Source organism: Equus quagga, chromosome 20 (assembly GCF_021613505.1).
Source record: "Equus quagga isolate Etosha38 chromosome 20, UCLA_HA_Equagga_1.0, whole genome shotgun sequence".
NCBI lineage: Eukaryota > Metazoa > Chordata > Mammalia > Perissodactyla > Equidae > Equus > Equus quagga.
In genome coordinates this window covers 8,050,767-8,066,474 of record NC_060286.1, presented here as the reverse complement: position 1 = coordinate 8,066,474, position 15,708 = coordinate 8,050,767, and the positions used below count along the sequence as shown (strand labels likewise).

At 41.5% G+C, this 15,708-nt stretch overlaps 1 protein-coding gene across 1 annotated transcript in view; it reads right to left on the bottom strand.

Moving 5' to 3' along the window:
* SNAPC1 (small nuclear RNA activating complex polypeptide 1) overlaps positions 1-10,152 on the bottom strand; it is a 30,909-nt gene extending 20,757 nt beyond the window's left edge. The window contains exons 1-4 of the mRNA XM_046647022.1: positions 7,913-10,152; positions 5,499-5,658; positions 5,206-5,346; positions 4,431-4,535 (exon numbers count right to left, since the gene is read on the bottom strand). Coding sequence (XP_046502978.1) covers positions 4,431-4,535; positions 5,206-5,346; positions 5,499-5,658; positions 7,913-8,040 — 534 coding nt within the window. The 5' untranslated portion in view covers positions 8,041-10,152. The remainder of the gene's footprint in view (positions 1-4,430; positions 4,536-5,205; positions 5,347-5,498; positions 5,659-7,912) is intronic.
* Positions 10,153-15,708: the final 5,556 nt, after the last annotated feature.

Below are 15,708 nucleotides of genomic sequence, written 5' to 3'. Positions count from 1 at the left end.
GGGGCCGGCCCCGTGGCTGAGTGGTTGGGTTCACGTGCTTTGCTTCGGCAGCCCAGGGTTTCACCAGTTCGGATCCTGGGAACAGACATGGCACCGCTCATCAAGCCACGCTGAGGCGCTGTCCTACATGCCACAACTGGAAGGACCCACAACTAAAAAAATATACAGCTATGTACCAGGGGGCTTTGGGGAGAAAAAGGAAAAATCATTAAAAAAAAAAAAGAAAGAAAAGAAAGTGCATTTACAATAGCCAAGACGTGGAACCAGCCTACATGCCCAGAAACTGATGATTGGATAAAGAAGATGTGGTATATATACACAATGGAATACTACTCAGCCATAAAAAAAGACAAAATCGGCCCATTCACAACAACGTGGATGGACCTCGAGGGTATTATGTTAAGCGAAATAAGCCAGTCAGAGAAAGACGAACTCTATATGACTCCACTCATAGGTGGAAATTAGTATATTGATAAGGAGATCTGATCGGTGGTTACCAGGGAAAAGGGGGGGTGGGGGGAGGGCACAGAGGGGGAAGTGGTGTACCCACAACATGACTAACAAAAATGTACAACTGAAATCTCACAAGGTTGTAATCTATCATAACATTAATAAAAAAAAAAAAAAAAGAAAGTGCATAGACTGGAGCCTTACAGACTTGAACATTCAAAGCCAAGGTCTGCACCTTATTTTATGTAAATTACTTAACTTCTCTAAGCCTCAGCTTCCTTGTTTTTAAAATTAAAAAAATATCACCTCCTCTGCAGGGTTACTAATGATGATTAGTGAGATATATGTAAAACATCTAATATAGTTCCTGGCATATGTGTAAAACTCAACACACAATGGCCATTATGAAACAGACTCAGAAATGAAATGATTGACTCGAGGTCATATTTAAGTAGCAAAGTTAGAATTAAAAATCAGATGTTTTGATTCAATATCCTATTCTCTTTATTTTATTATCCTCCTTAATCACACAGTGAGAACCAGTGAGTGGCAGAATCATGATCAGAATTCAGGTGTGCTGACATGGAGACTTAACAGCATTTGCAGGCAGTAGAAGGAAAGTAGAAAAGGATTAAATTTAAGGATTATCAGTGAGAAAGGGTCAAAGGCTATGCTAGGACGGGATGAAGAGAGTCAACAGAGGTAATGAAGGAAAAGTCTCTCAAAGCAGATCTGTGGCAAGGCAAAGACCCTAGATAAAGTCAGGATGACTTCACGCAGTCTATTCCATTCCTAGAAAACTCCAGGAATAAGCATTTCATAGCCAGCCTTCTGACCCTCCTCTCCAATGACACTTTGACCAGCTCCCCAGCTATGTTCTCTAAAATCTTCCACACCTTTCTGCTGACAAACACAATTTTTGTTTCAACACAGGAGGCTTTAATTCAACACATGGTAGTAAAAGAGCTTAAAAATCAAAAAGCAGGGGCCAGCACCACGGCCGAGCGGTTAAGCTTGCGCGCTCCAATTCAGCAGCCCAGGGCTCACCAGTTTGGATCCTGGGTGTGGACCTACACACTGCTCATCAAGCCATGCTGTGGTGGAATCCCACTAGAAGAACTAGAATGACCTACAAGTAGGATATACAACTATGTACTGGGACTTTGGGGAGAAAAATTTAAAAATCTTAAAAGAGGAAGACTGGTGACAGATGTTAGCTCAGGGCCAATGTTCCTCACCAAAAAAGCGTACCTTTAAAAAAAAAATCAAAAAGCATGTTTAAGAAGGTATGTTGGAAAAAAATTAACATTCTACCACCATATTGGTCAACAATCAAAAATTATAACTGGATTCCAATCATCTTCTTTCATTGGGAGAACATTGGCGAGAACAGTGTCCTGCTCCTCTAACATCCTCTGCCTCTCCCTTTATGACTCACATCAGTGCTCCTTAGAGCCCTTCTAGTATCCCAAAATCTTTCTTTCTCCACAACGGCTACTCCAAACTTTCTCAATCCTCAGTTCCTTGAACCCCTACAGCCCTCTCAAAATTCAGGCTATCAGGTCTGCTTGCCTTCTATTTCTCTTCCTCACAACAAATTACACAAATCCTTTTCACCTCCTTCTCTCAAGTTTCAGAGGAAGCTGTGTGCCTTCTCCTGCTCAAGGCTCTCTCTCCACCGGGCTCCTGATCACAGACCACCCAACTCCTCCACAGCGGGAACCCTGCTCCCTCTGTTTTACACAACCTCTCCTAACTGGCTCCTTACCCTAAACCTAAATATATACTTTAAGTCTCTCCGAGCTCTCAAACTTTTAAATGATTCCCTCTACCAAAAAGACAAAATACAAATTCCCTCTATTATACCAAGTTCTCTTATCCCATTTATTTCTCTACATATAATCTCTCCTACCTCTTTCTCACTAAGCTGCTAGAGAGCAAAGATCCAAATTTTTGTTATACTTCACTCGGATGTGTGCTGAATGACAGATTTCTAACCCCAGTCCCAGCTCGGACAAGGCCTTTGCGGTCCAACAGGCACTGCAGCCATACAGAAGATTAGCTCCATCACTTCCTAACTTAGCATCTCTGTACCTTAACTTTATTTACTTATTTTTCTTCTGCTTTTTTCCCCCCAAACCCTCCCAGTACGTAGTTGTATATTTTAGTTATGGGTCCTTCTAGTTGTGGCATGTGGGATGCCGCCTCAGCGTGGCCTGAGAAGTGGTGTCATGTCTGCACCCAGGATCCGAACTGGCGAAACCCTGGGCTGCCGAAGCAAAGCACATGAACCCAACCACTCAGCCACGGGGCCAGCCCCTACCTCAACTTTAAATCAGGGATTAAAACACCTACTTTTAAAAAAATTAATTATAAATTATTTAAGCACCTATTTTGCAGGGATGTTGTGAGGAGTAAAATAATCTACACAAAACATCTTGTATAGCTCCTGCCCTATACTACGTCTTTAGACAGTCAGTATTCAATTTCCTTCTAATGCAGTAATTCTTAACCTTTCGGGGGGTATGAACACCTTTGAGAATCTAAGGATAGTTATGGTACCTCACCCTAACCAAGCATCCATATGGATGACACTCAATTTATCATACAGTTTAGGAGGGAAAGGGATCCACGGCCCTCAGAGTAACAATTCTTGCTCAAAAATAAAGTCATTTTACAGAGCAGTCCCAGAGTGCTTTCAAAAATCAACTTGATACCTGAATTACAAACATCATAGATGCAACCTGACAGGCTGAAGCTAGTAAAACATGTCAGCACCTAGAACACAGAGAAACATTTGAGCAACTCAAAGCTCTCATCCCTCTTTCACTCTTGATATAGGCAAAGACTGAATAAGGTTGGGGGGAAAAAAGAAGTAACATTTATTAAGAGCCTGCTCTGTGTCATATGCCACACTCAGCACTATTCAGACATAGTCTGGTTTCAATTCTCACAATTGGATGAAATCAGGGTTCTAATTCTAATATTAAAGAGAGGGAAACTAAGGCTCAAAGAGATTAAAAGACACGACCAAGGCCCCCACCTGCTCATGCCACTCTCTCCCTCTCTCTGTATGGATCCATTCTTGTGAAATGTGAATGTATCATTGATTAGAAAGCTGTAGCCCTGTAGCGGGGTTTTGTTTTAACCTCAGGGCCATGCTTTTCCATCCACATAAAACTCTACAAGTGAGTATCACTACTAACCCACATGAAAGATTTTCTCAATACTGCACAACTCAAATAAAATACAAAAATATATTAGACGGTAAAGCTATTTTAAGACTACCGCTTACACATAATTCTTGATTTCAAAATTTTTTTTAATCAGAATAGCCTCATTGTTTTCAATGGTGGGTTTTTAAATAAGTATTGTGAAAAAGGAACTTAGGAAGTGAATTCATACTGTTAAAATAATAAAATAAAAATAAAGTCACTTTAAATTCTTGTTTTAAGACCTATCCAAAGTCAAATACATGCGCCGGCCCAGTGGCACAGCGGCCTGGGGCTCGCCGGTTTGGATCCTGGGTGCAGACATGGCACCACTTGGCACACCATGCTGTGGTAGGCATCCCACGTATAAAGTAGAGGAAGATGGGCATGGATGGTAGCTCAGGGCCAGTCTTCCTCAGTGAAAAGAGGAGGATTGGCAGCAGTTAGCTTAGGGCTAATCTTCCTCAAAAAAAAAAAAAAAAGTCAAATATAAATGGTGGTTTCAGTATTTGAATCTACATATCCTGAGTCCAAGTCTAGTCTTCTATACTTTTCTGTATCTTGCTGTGTTTCAAGATTTATTCCATACATTTTGACATATTTAGGGCGTATGATTTCTGATACTTTAGAGAAAATAATAAGCATTCTATGATTGATTAAAATCATTAGAAAATTTTTCAGTATCCAGTAGATGAAGGTATAACCTCAATATATAGTTAACAGTACAACTTTCTAAAGAAAATTCCAACAGCATAAAAGCAAATTTACCTCTAACACATCAGAAGTGATAAGTTTCATTACACGATCATTTGGGTCCTTAAATTCTTCTGTAACTTCAGCTCGTTGAATTTTTTTCTTCATTCTATATGACAGCTATTATGATAAAGAATGTATTTTAAAGGATATTTTTTAAGTACTGAAATAAGTAAGCCAGCAGTAAAAACTGTCTATCAGTAAACATGGATGAAACAAAAGCAGCTCTCCGTATGTATTTATTAAATAATCCATTCTCCAAAGACTATCACTTTTGAAACAACCCTTAAGATGCCATGCCACATGCTTACAAATTCCGATGGGATTCAGAGAAGTCACATGATTTGCCAGCTGATGGCAGAACCAGAACTAGAACCTAATGCTCTTTCAATGTAGTGTCTCAACTGTCCTAAGATTGAAGAAATACGGTATTTTCTAAGTGAAGTTTCGACTTCTCATTAACTGACATTAAAATTCCTTGGTCCTCCTTCAGTAACCTCTCTGAGGTCTGAATAAAGGAATGAGCAAATGCAGATGCCAATCTAATGTCCTCTTCTAACAATTTCCTTAACAGATGGCATCCTGAAACACAGTGCATTTAAAAACAGAGACAGAATTTTTGTCTGCAAAAAAGAAGTAATCATAAAGCACTTTCTCCTATTTTAAGAAGCCTTTCTAAAAGTATTAGAAACTATATAATATTCTGTCTGCTTTATGGAGACTTAGGTACTTTATCGACAATGAAGCATAATATCTCATTTTGAAAAACAATCTATTTTAGATAACATACCAATTTGGGCATTGCTGTAAAGTGAAATGCTTTGTCTAGACGTAGTTTTCTAAAAATATACGCTGCATCGAAATGTTGTGCATTTATCAAATCTTGCTGAAATTTTAAAATTTCATCCCAATCTTTCAGGGCAACTCTAATCTGCAAAGAAGAGGAGTAAGAAAGTTATTAAATGTAAATCTATTTTCACAAATGTACTATAATTTTGAAACACTGGGGTTTCTATTTAAATCAGTTTGTTGTAAAAATATTATACTTGTTTCATATTTCTGCTGGAAGAAAACAAGTATTACCTTTTGTTTTGGTTGACACAGCTGGGTGTTATACAATCCATATAGCAGATATAAAGCACCAACTCTGATCTGGAAGGTGTATGGAGGTAAAAAATATCGCCAAGCCAAAGCTAAAGCTTCTTTTGTAAACGTGTTCTTTTCTAAATTTCTCATTCTACCACTAGAAAACAAAGAGAAAATATATTATGACTCTAGGTAAGTAAGTAACGAACAAAAATTAGAAGAGGCATAATCTAGCAGCTGCTAAAAACTGGATGGGAATTCCACATCTGATCCTGTCATAATCCAAGCACAAAGACCTAATTTTCTGCTGTGCTTTACACTGAGGCACAGGCAATATACCAGGTAAACATGACGTACCTTCCCAAAGCATCAACTTCACCTGCTGAACTGGGGAGCAAAAAATGAGGGGTTGCGAATTATTCCTGGTTAAGAGTTTAAAACATTTAATATATTAAAATAACTATGGTTATATTACAGAGTAAAATACAAAAATTACATGCACTTTAATACATAATGGAGATTTTCCCCAATACTCGCAGGGATTCACACTAAATCTCATTTCTCCTTGCAACACCCAGGTGAAAAAGTTAAGAGAACCACAATACAATGTAACCCACCGCCTCCTCCCAATTCTGCAGGGCAAAGCTCAACAAAGTAGAGGAGGAGCAGGGGAGGAAAGCAGACTCCACTACACTCCCAGTCTGGGCTCTTCAAATAATACAAATACTAAAAGAACGCAAAAATACCTACTGTACTATTGGCAACCAAATCAATTTCTAAAGAAAAATCCACCACTCCTCAAGCGGGCTCCACTTTTTTTCTCATTTCAGTTTTCCCTCATTAGCTAAAAATTGAGGTAAACTCAGCAAAATGTTCCTGAACTGTCACTTTCCTCAAAAGGGATAGAGTGAAAGATTGTGGGTTTTGGAAACAGGCAGACATAGAGGTTGCAATGTCTGCTCTACCACCGACTAGCTGTGTGATCAAGGAGAAATTACTTCACCTCCTTGAGCCTCAATTTCCCCATCTATAAAACAAGGATAATTATACCTGCCTTTCAGAGTTGTTCTATGGATTAAACACATTAAGCTATAAATGCATTACATTTAGTACCCGTTAAAAAATTAGTTCCTCTCCTTTCATTAACTGTATGACAAATAACTCTCAATCATCCATCTCCTACAAGGTACAAACCACACAGGTGATTATTGTACATCAAGAGAGAGAAAAAAGGGAACTTTTATAGTTTATTCAGCAAAACATAGTTTTAATCACAAGAACTCATCCAGTGAGTCAATATTTTCAATATTATATCTATTATGCTAATAGAATATCAGACTTATCCAGTCGCTGCCCTCACAGAGCACTGTCAAGGAGAGGGAAAATTAAAAATAATAATGAACATTTATTGAGTACTTAGAGTGCATTAAACATATATTAGCTCATTTAATCCTCAGAACAACAATATGTGATTTTATCATTCTATTTTACAGATAAGATCAGGCAAGTAACTTGCCCAAAGACACAGTTAGTGGGCTGACTCAAATTCAGGCAGTTGGGCTCCATAATCTGTGCTCTTAACCACTATACAACACTGCCTCTTGAACTACACACTTACAATAAAATGGGCTAAGTAGAGAGATAAAATAAGCACAGAAAGCTATAAGAAAAAAAGGGCCTGAATGCCTTACTTAGTCTAGAAGGGCACAGGTAGGCTTCCCTGAGGAACTGTCCTCTGAGCTCAAACCTGAGTGAAGAAAAACGTGGCCAGACAAAGGAAGCTGGGGGGAAGCTCCAGGCCGAGGAAACGCCTGTAGAGACCACAGGCAGATGCTGGAGCAAGAGAGCGGGAGCATGGAGACTGGAAGATGAAGCAGCAGAGATGGGCAGAGTCCAGTCACAGAGGGCCTCGCGAGCCCTGTTACGGAATCTGAGCCGTATCCCAAAGGCAAGGGGAACCACTGAAGGGTGGTAAGCAGGGGAGTGACATGATCAAATGTGCACTTTAGAAAGGTAACTTTGGTTGCTGGATAAAAAAATGAATTCAATCGTGAATGTCTTTTTCTTTGTTTAGGTGCTTTTAAACATGGGGTTCTAGGAAGATAAGACTGGAGGCGGGCAAACGATGGTGACCCAGGTCAGGGTGAGGCAGTGGAGAGGAGAGAGAAGGGCGGCCGTGCAGAGCACATATTCGGGAGGAGGCCGCAAAAGGATGCAACCGAAGCCACCGACCTCGCCCAGAGAAAGCGCGCGGCCCAGGCGCAGGTGCAGGCCCCGGGGCCAGGGAGGCGGCGCCAGAGCCCAGCGCTTTTCTCAGCCCCTCCCCGGGGCGGCGACGCCGACGGGAAGGAAGCAACTTCCCACGCCACCTCTGAGCGGGAGAGGGGCGGGGAGCAGACGAGAACACCCACCAGAAGATGGTCGCGAACTTCATGCTCCTCCAGAGCTCCGTGAAGTCCTCGAAGCGCACGCTGTCCGTCTCCTGGAAGCGGCTGAGCAGCGCCTCGCAGTCGGCCTGCAGGCCCGGAGGAGCGCCCATGCCCGCGAGCCCGCACACCACTCCAGGACCAGCAGGGCGTCGCCGAGGAAACCAGCCCCGACGCCCCGCCCCCTGCGGCGTGACGCAACGCGCTCGGTGACGTGTTATCCGGCCTCTTCCGCTCCGCCTCCAGCCGGGGCCGCGCGCTCTCCGTGATGCTTCCTGCGCGTGCGTGGAGCCGTGCTGCTTTAGCGGTTCTCTTCTCCTTTACTTAGAGGATTAAGATCAGCACTTTTAATTTCGTTGAAGAGGTTTACGTCTCAAGTGTCTTGTGAGCCCAAGAAGGATTTTAGGTCTACATTAGGCTAGCTTATGGGTTTATCCTTACTATCGCTCTCCTTTAAGTGATCGTGGAGTGACAGAGGTCAACTTTTATAGCTAGGGAGGAACAGTTCCCAGCCTCAACCCACCCCCACGGAGAAGGAGAATCTAAAAAAGGGGATTTGCTACAAGTGGACTGGACTCATTCGCTTTTAGTCTATACGCACGTGATATGGTGCCTCATGTTCGGCTCTCTAGCTGTAGCGCTGGCAGTCTTCTGCAGCCGAGCTCTTGTGAACATCTGCCCAGCAGCGCCCGCACACCCCTACGCTACAATCTAGCACCGTACTTAGCAAGTATATACTTTGTATATATAAATATGGGATGAATTGGCCTTCTGTGTACGCTCCATCGCCTGGTGTCTCCCAGGAGCTAGCTATGGAGTAGTATTTTGTGCTTTTCACGATGTCTCTGATTGCGGGGCATGCTATTTTTATTCTTTAGGAGAGAGATCCTAATTTAGTAGAAAAGCATTGGGCTTTCCGTCTGTAGATGGAGATTCTACTCACTTAACTTTCCTGATCGTTGATCAATTTTTTTAATCTTGTGTAATATTTTATATATACGGAAACTTAGGTAACATATGTGAGTAAGAAGCATGGCGGTAAAATGAATATCTGTGTAGGAACTAGAACATTACCAACACCGTCCTATCAAGCTGTGACTTCCTCCTCTAACCTATTCCCCTGCCTCTACCACTACCTTAGTAACAACTACCTTACTTTGTTTCTCATTCTCTTGTAAATATTTTATCACGTGTGTGTGGATCGCTAAACTATATTGTTTAGTTGTGGTCGGTTTTGAGTTTTATGAAGATAGTTATAAAATGCCATTTCTGATATATATTCTTTGAATTGCTTTTTAAAGTTAATGGTTCTAAGATTCACTTTTCTTACTCATAGCTGTAGTTCGTTTATTTTCACTGCTGCCTAGTATTCCATTGTGTGAATATACAGTTTATCTATTATTTTCTCAATGCAAGTTTAGGTGGGTTTCAGATTTTGCTGTTGTAAACAATGCTACTATGAACACTTTGGTACATGCCTCTTGTTATTTGTAGGATTACTGGAAAAAATACATAAGGCAAAATTAAATTTAAGTTTCAGATCAATTAAAAAAATTATTAATTGTTTATCTTAAATACAGTTTAACTGGGCATCTTTTATTTTTGTTGGCTAAATTTGGCAGTTCTACTTATGTGTTGCAGTAGTCTAGAGTACATATGCCTATGAGTGGAATTGTTGGATGATAATGGGTGCAAATGTAAAACATTGCAAGATAATACCAAATTGTTCTCTAGAGTGGTTGAACTGATTTACGCTTCACTATCAGTGTATGAAAGTTCCCAATTCAGCCACATTATCTCAGAAACTTAGTATCTAGTTGTGTTCTTAATATGCATTTCTCCGATTACTAATGTGATTGTGTACCTTCTCAAATTCTAATTTTGTATTCTTAGTTCCTCTACTGTGAAATTCCTGTTTATATATTTGTACATTTTTGAGTTGTTTGCCTTTTTCATACTGATTTGTAGGATCACTTTATATGTTCTGAATGTGCGTTATATGTATTACAAATACCTATTTCCAGTTCGTGACTTGTTCTCATTTACTATCTTTATGGTGATTTTTGATGTACATAAATTCTTATTTTTACTGTGCTCAATTTTGTAATCTTTTGGCCATAAATATTTTATTTTGGCCCCTGACTTCTGCTTGTATGCAAACTGTTTTTCACCTCTCCATCACACAAAAGTACAGAAACTGAGAATAAGTGTTTGCAAACTATTAATAGCATTTTGATAAAGTAATTTTATGTTGTTGAATCTAATAATTTTAAAAAATGGGTTTGGTATGACCTTTTAAATTTCAATTTTCTGGTAATTTATATTTATTGTAGTTTACAAAACTATTGGTCCACAATAGACTGGGGAGAAATAGTCCATTACCACAGATAATTTGAGAAGCACCGGTGTACACTATTTTAGTCCATGTTCTGTTGGCCAGAACTCAGTCACATGGCCCCATACAAGTGCAAAGAGACCTGGGAAATGTAGTCCCTAACTGGGCACCTTTTCCCAACAACTACAATCTGTGGAAGAGGTACCCAGTCTGTGTGCCAACATCACTGCTACAATTTTATTCCGAAACTCTCAAAATACTGCTCTTTACTTTTAACCCACTGTAATCCATCTAAAAATGATTTTCATTATGGTATGAGTTGAGGATCCCATTTAACTTTTTTCCATAGGTGTAACCATATATATGTATGCATACATATGTGTTTTCCATATGTATAATTTTACAGCATCTGTGATTGAATAGTCCATTCTTTTCCCAATGATCTAAAAAGTCACTCTGTCACGTATCAAGTGTGCAGGACTAACAGAAGCTAATATACAACTGTATGGTTCTGTCCCTGTTGCTAACATACCAAGATAATGTCATTACTGTTAGTATATAGTCACTGCCCTGAGCCTCCTGATTACCCTCAGCCCCACCATTTGGGCCACACTGGTCCCTCCCTGGAATCCCCTAACCTCCCCTCAGTCCAAAAGTGAAATCGTTAAACCTAGGACAGGAGGAAGCTTCCAGTACCCATTCCAGCTTCCGTCTGTTTCTGGGGTTATTCTTTCCTTCCAAAGGTCAATTTAGATGTCCCTAGACTAATACAATCCTCTACTACAGCTTTTTAAAACATCTTGTCTAAGAAGGAGATTTAAAAACATCTCTAATCTAGGAAGAAGGAAAAATCTTATCTAAGGATCATATCTTCTTCTTCAGGAGTATCTTGACTTTTCTTGGGCTTTTGCTTTTTCATGTAAATTTTAAATTCAATTTCTCTACCAGTGCCAGTGAGATTTTGATTGAATTGCATTAAATCTGTAAGTCAATTTGGGAAGGAATAACATCTTTATCATATTCAGTGTCCCTATCCCATAAACATTTAAGTAATCTTTAGCATTGTTAATAAAGTTTTACAATTTTTCTTCATGAAATTTTCACATCTTTTGTTGGATTTATTGCTACATACCTTATGTTTTTGTGTGGCTATTGTATTTGGTATCTTTTAGTCCCTTACATTTTCTACCTGCTTGATTCCAATAAATAAAAATGCAATTGAATTTTATATTGATCTAATATCCAATCCCCTTGTTAAACTCGCGTTACTTATAATTGTTCATCTATAGATTCTTTTAGGGGTTTTTCTTTTTTTTTTTGAGGAAGATTAGTCCTGAGCTAACATCTGCTGCCAATGCTCCTCTTTTTGCTGAGGAAGACTGGCCCTGAGCTAACATCCATGCCCACCTTCCTCTACTTTATATGTGGGACACCAGCCACAGCATGGCTGGCCAAGCGGTGCCATGTCTGAACCTGGGATCTGAACCAGCAAACCCCGGGCCGCCGAAGCAGAATGTGCGAACTTAACCACTGCGCCACTGGGCCGGCCCCTCTTTTAGGTTTTATATGTAGCTGATATCGGCAGCTATGAATAATGATAGTTTGCTTTTTCCTTTATAATCCTTATTCCTTTTATTTATTTTCTCCTCTTATTTCATTTCCCTGGCCAAGACCTCCTATACTGTGTTAAGGTATAAACGAAGGAGCATGAGTGTGTGTCTGTTCACTCCTAGACCACTGGCACCTAAAGGTGCTTGGTACCCAGTAGATGCTCAATGAAAAGTCTAGTGACTTTTTCATTTCAGTTACTTTACTTTTCAACTCTAGAATTTCTATCTGGCTCCTTATTAATAATTTCTATCTGTTTATATTCTGTATTTGATCAGCCAAGGCCACCATACAGTTTTTCACATCTTTAAGCATGGTTTCCTTTGGTTCACTAACATTTTTAATGGCGGCTTTAAGTCTTTAGGTCTGTTTAGTTGGCCACCTGGATGGTCTGATATGTAATTTCTGTTGCCTGCTTTTTGCCTGTGTGTGGATCAAACTTTCCTGTTAATTTTCATATCTCATAGTTTTTTTGTTGAAAAGTGGACATTTTAGATAATTTATTGCAGCAATATTGGACACTGATTGCTCCCCTGGGGCTCGTTGCTTTTGTTGTTTACTTGTTTGTTTGTTTAGTGACCTGGCTGGACTATTTTAGTGAAGTCGACTTCCCCCAGAATGTGCAGCCTGTTACGGAGCTCCTCGGAGGCTAGGCACCCGTCCCCCTGGGATGACAGTGGTTGTAGTGGGGCTGTCTTTGGTTATCTCTTTGCCTGACCTCTCTGTTAAACTGTCTGGCTCCTTTGGTATCACGCCCAGCTATTAGTCTCCAGTAATCGCTGGCTAATTGCTCTATTGTTTTTGACCACGTCCTGGGGCATGCGTTGCTCCACAGTCTAGGATCCTTTGCAGAGGTAGTCTTTGAGTCCAGTCTTGAGGTTCGTTCTCATCCCAAGAGGCTTCTTAGTTATCTCTTTCCCTGGCTCTGGCTGGTAACTAGCTGGCCTTCAGTTCAGCTTCTTGCTGTCACGGAGCTACCAGCCTCCTCTTAATTACTTACCACCAAAATATCCATTGTTTTCAAAAGCACCTTTAGATTAGAATTTTCTCACACTCATTCAAATAAAGTCAGTTCCTCCAGGGAGAGCTTCAGAGTTCTCTCTCTGTTCTAATGGACTTCCCCCCCCCCCCCCCCCCCCCCAGCCCCGTGAGAAAAAGCTCTGAGCCACCGCTCTGGAGCTGGGATGGGGACAGTGGTCCCATCTCAGAGTGATACTACTGCTATAGGAGCAGGGCTCTGGGAGGGAGCAGTAGCTTTTTTTTTCTTCTCAGACTGCCTCTCCTGCCAGGGAACTCCCATCTGACGTGGGAGCTGTGGTGAGGGTGATTGGGGTCCCAGCACTCTTGATCTGCCACACCTGGGGTAGAGCCTCTCTCCCATGAAGAATGTCTGAAAGAAAGAAAGGAGCTCCCAATCTCTCCAATCTCCAGGCCATACTTCCTTGGAATTAGCCTTTGCAGCGTGAAGCTAAGGAGGATGAGAAATGCTGGCAGCCTGGCATCTGGGGGTAGAGGCACTCCATCTTCTTGGCCATGCCCATAGAGTGGAGGTTTCATCGTACTGAGCAGGGTGAGGAAGCCAGTGGATCATGGCTCAAGAGCCACTGACTCTTGCTGTTCTTACCAAGATTCAGTAGATTTTCTTGAATAAATGTTTCTTTATCTGCTAATTCCCTTCAGACAATTTCAAAAAACTTTAAATGGTTATTTGAAAAATTTTTGCCTGGTGTTGTTTTTATAGTTGTTTCACTGTGGAGAAAGTCCATAGACTTGCTGCCATTTTCCTGGGGATGCATTTAAAGGCGTAACTCCTGTCCTCAAGTTGCTCACCATCGAATGTGGAACTCACCCTGAGTAGACCATTTTACCTTTAGTGTGATAAATACTATGGAAGAGTAAGCACAACGCAACCTGAGAACACCGAGGAGAAAATCCTAACCCAGTCCCTGGGAGGATAAGCTTCCTCAACTAGAACTGAGTTGTGAAAAGTGAGGAAAGAACTAAGGAGAGGAAGATGAGCCAGGAAGAGTGCTGCAGACACAGAAAAAAGCAAGTGCAGAGGCATAAAGTGGCATAAAGAGAGTAAGTCAGGAGGTTACTTCACCGGAACACGGGATGCAAGGGACAGAAGTTGCAGAATATGGAAAAATAGGCAGCAGATCCCGTGCTTTGCGCTGGGAAATCTTCTCCCTGGATTTCTCAGTGTTCCAGCACGGTCTAGACCTTCGGAGAGGATGCCCAAATATCAGTCCTAAAGACAGAAAACTCTAAGGAGGTTTAGGACTTATCTCGCCTGGAACCACTGGCTGACATTCCAGGCTGGTAAAGGAAAGATGAAGACCTCCCCCCTCCTTCCTTCCCAGAGCAATGTTCTGTGGGGAGGAGGGGCAGATGAACCAGCCGCTATACATAAGCTCCAACTGTCACAACGTGGGGGCTCCTCCCCTGAGGTACGAACCCTGCTGCACATACAGTGAACATTTGGCTCTCATTGTGCAGTCCACGGAGAAATGGGGCATGAGGAAGCAGCGTTAATATGCTCTGTGAATAATAAATAGCCTGTTCTCTGGCCCAGAGGTCTGCTGTTTCCGTCAGTTTATATATGTAAAAATGTCAAACCCCTCAGTTTTGGACTGAACACCAAATATAAAAGCATTTGAACTCTTGTCTGAAGACAATCAATAACTGCTAATTTTTAAAAGTTTTTCTTTGTTAACAAAAGTAATCATAATCCCTATAAAATACTATAAAGATACAGAAGTGTATTATGTAGGAGGTAAGAGTCTTCTGGCACGCCACCTCCCAAGGGCAATTATTGTTTACATTCATTGTACTATCCCAATGAGGGAATTTTAAATATGGAAATCAGTCATAGCTTTGTTGTAGAAAGGTCACTTTGGCACCAGCGCAGCGGGGCTGGGATTGGGCAGATGAGAGGGTGAGAGGAGGAAAGGTAGGTGAGAACTGATGCGGCAGGAGCAGTGGACATGTCGGGAAGCGGGGAACTGAAGATCTAGACACAAAAACCAAGACTTTGGGTCACTACTTTGATGATACTAAAGCAGTAAGTTTTTAGGTGTGATAATAGTATTGTGGTTATGTCAAGACAAAGAATATAATTTTTAGAGCTACATAGTGAATTATTTACAAACGAAATCATACGTCTGTAATTTGCTTCAAAATAATGGAGCGGGGGAGGGGTGGGTAAAGGTATGACAAAGCCACGAGCGACAGCTGCTGATGCTGGTCCTGTGGTTGATGCTGTGCTGAGACACTGGATGTCTCAGGCATGAGACATCCTTCCGGCTGCTGGGAGAGCAGCAGCTGATGGTCCTCAGTTGTCAGTCCTCTGTGAGGACCGTCTTGGCTGAAACAAACTACCCCTATAAAGGTCACAACTTTTTCTGGGGGTAGCCCACATCCAATGCCTGACCAGGGTAGGGGTGTAAAGGTCCCCGCCCTCCCTGTAACTGGCGACAACTCTCAAGGGCTATCCCACGACCAGAGCTCCCCATGTGGCTGCTGAAGGCCTCTGCTGAGACTGCATCTTGGCTTGATTTCTCCCCCTGCCCACTTCTGCTCTTTCGCTTCCACGTGTGTTGGTCCTTAAAGCACTCCCTAACAAATGACCTGCCATCTCCATCTCACTCTACTTCCTGAGGCCCCCAAACTGCAAAGACACTTGGGCATCATTATATTATTCTCTTTATTCTTGCACAGGTTCAAAATTTTCCATAATGAAAATTTAAGGGAAGAAAAGACTAAGTCAGACTGGACATGGTGGATAAGGGTGTGACAAGTGACCTCCAGACCTCTGGTTTTGGAGACTGACTGGTGC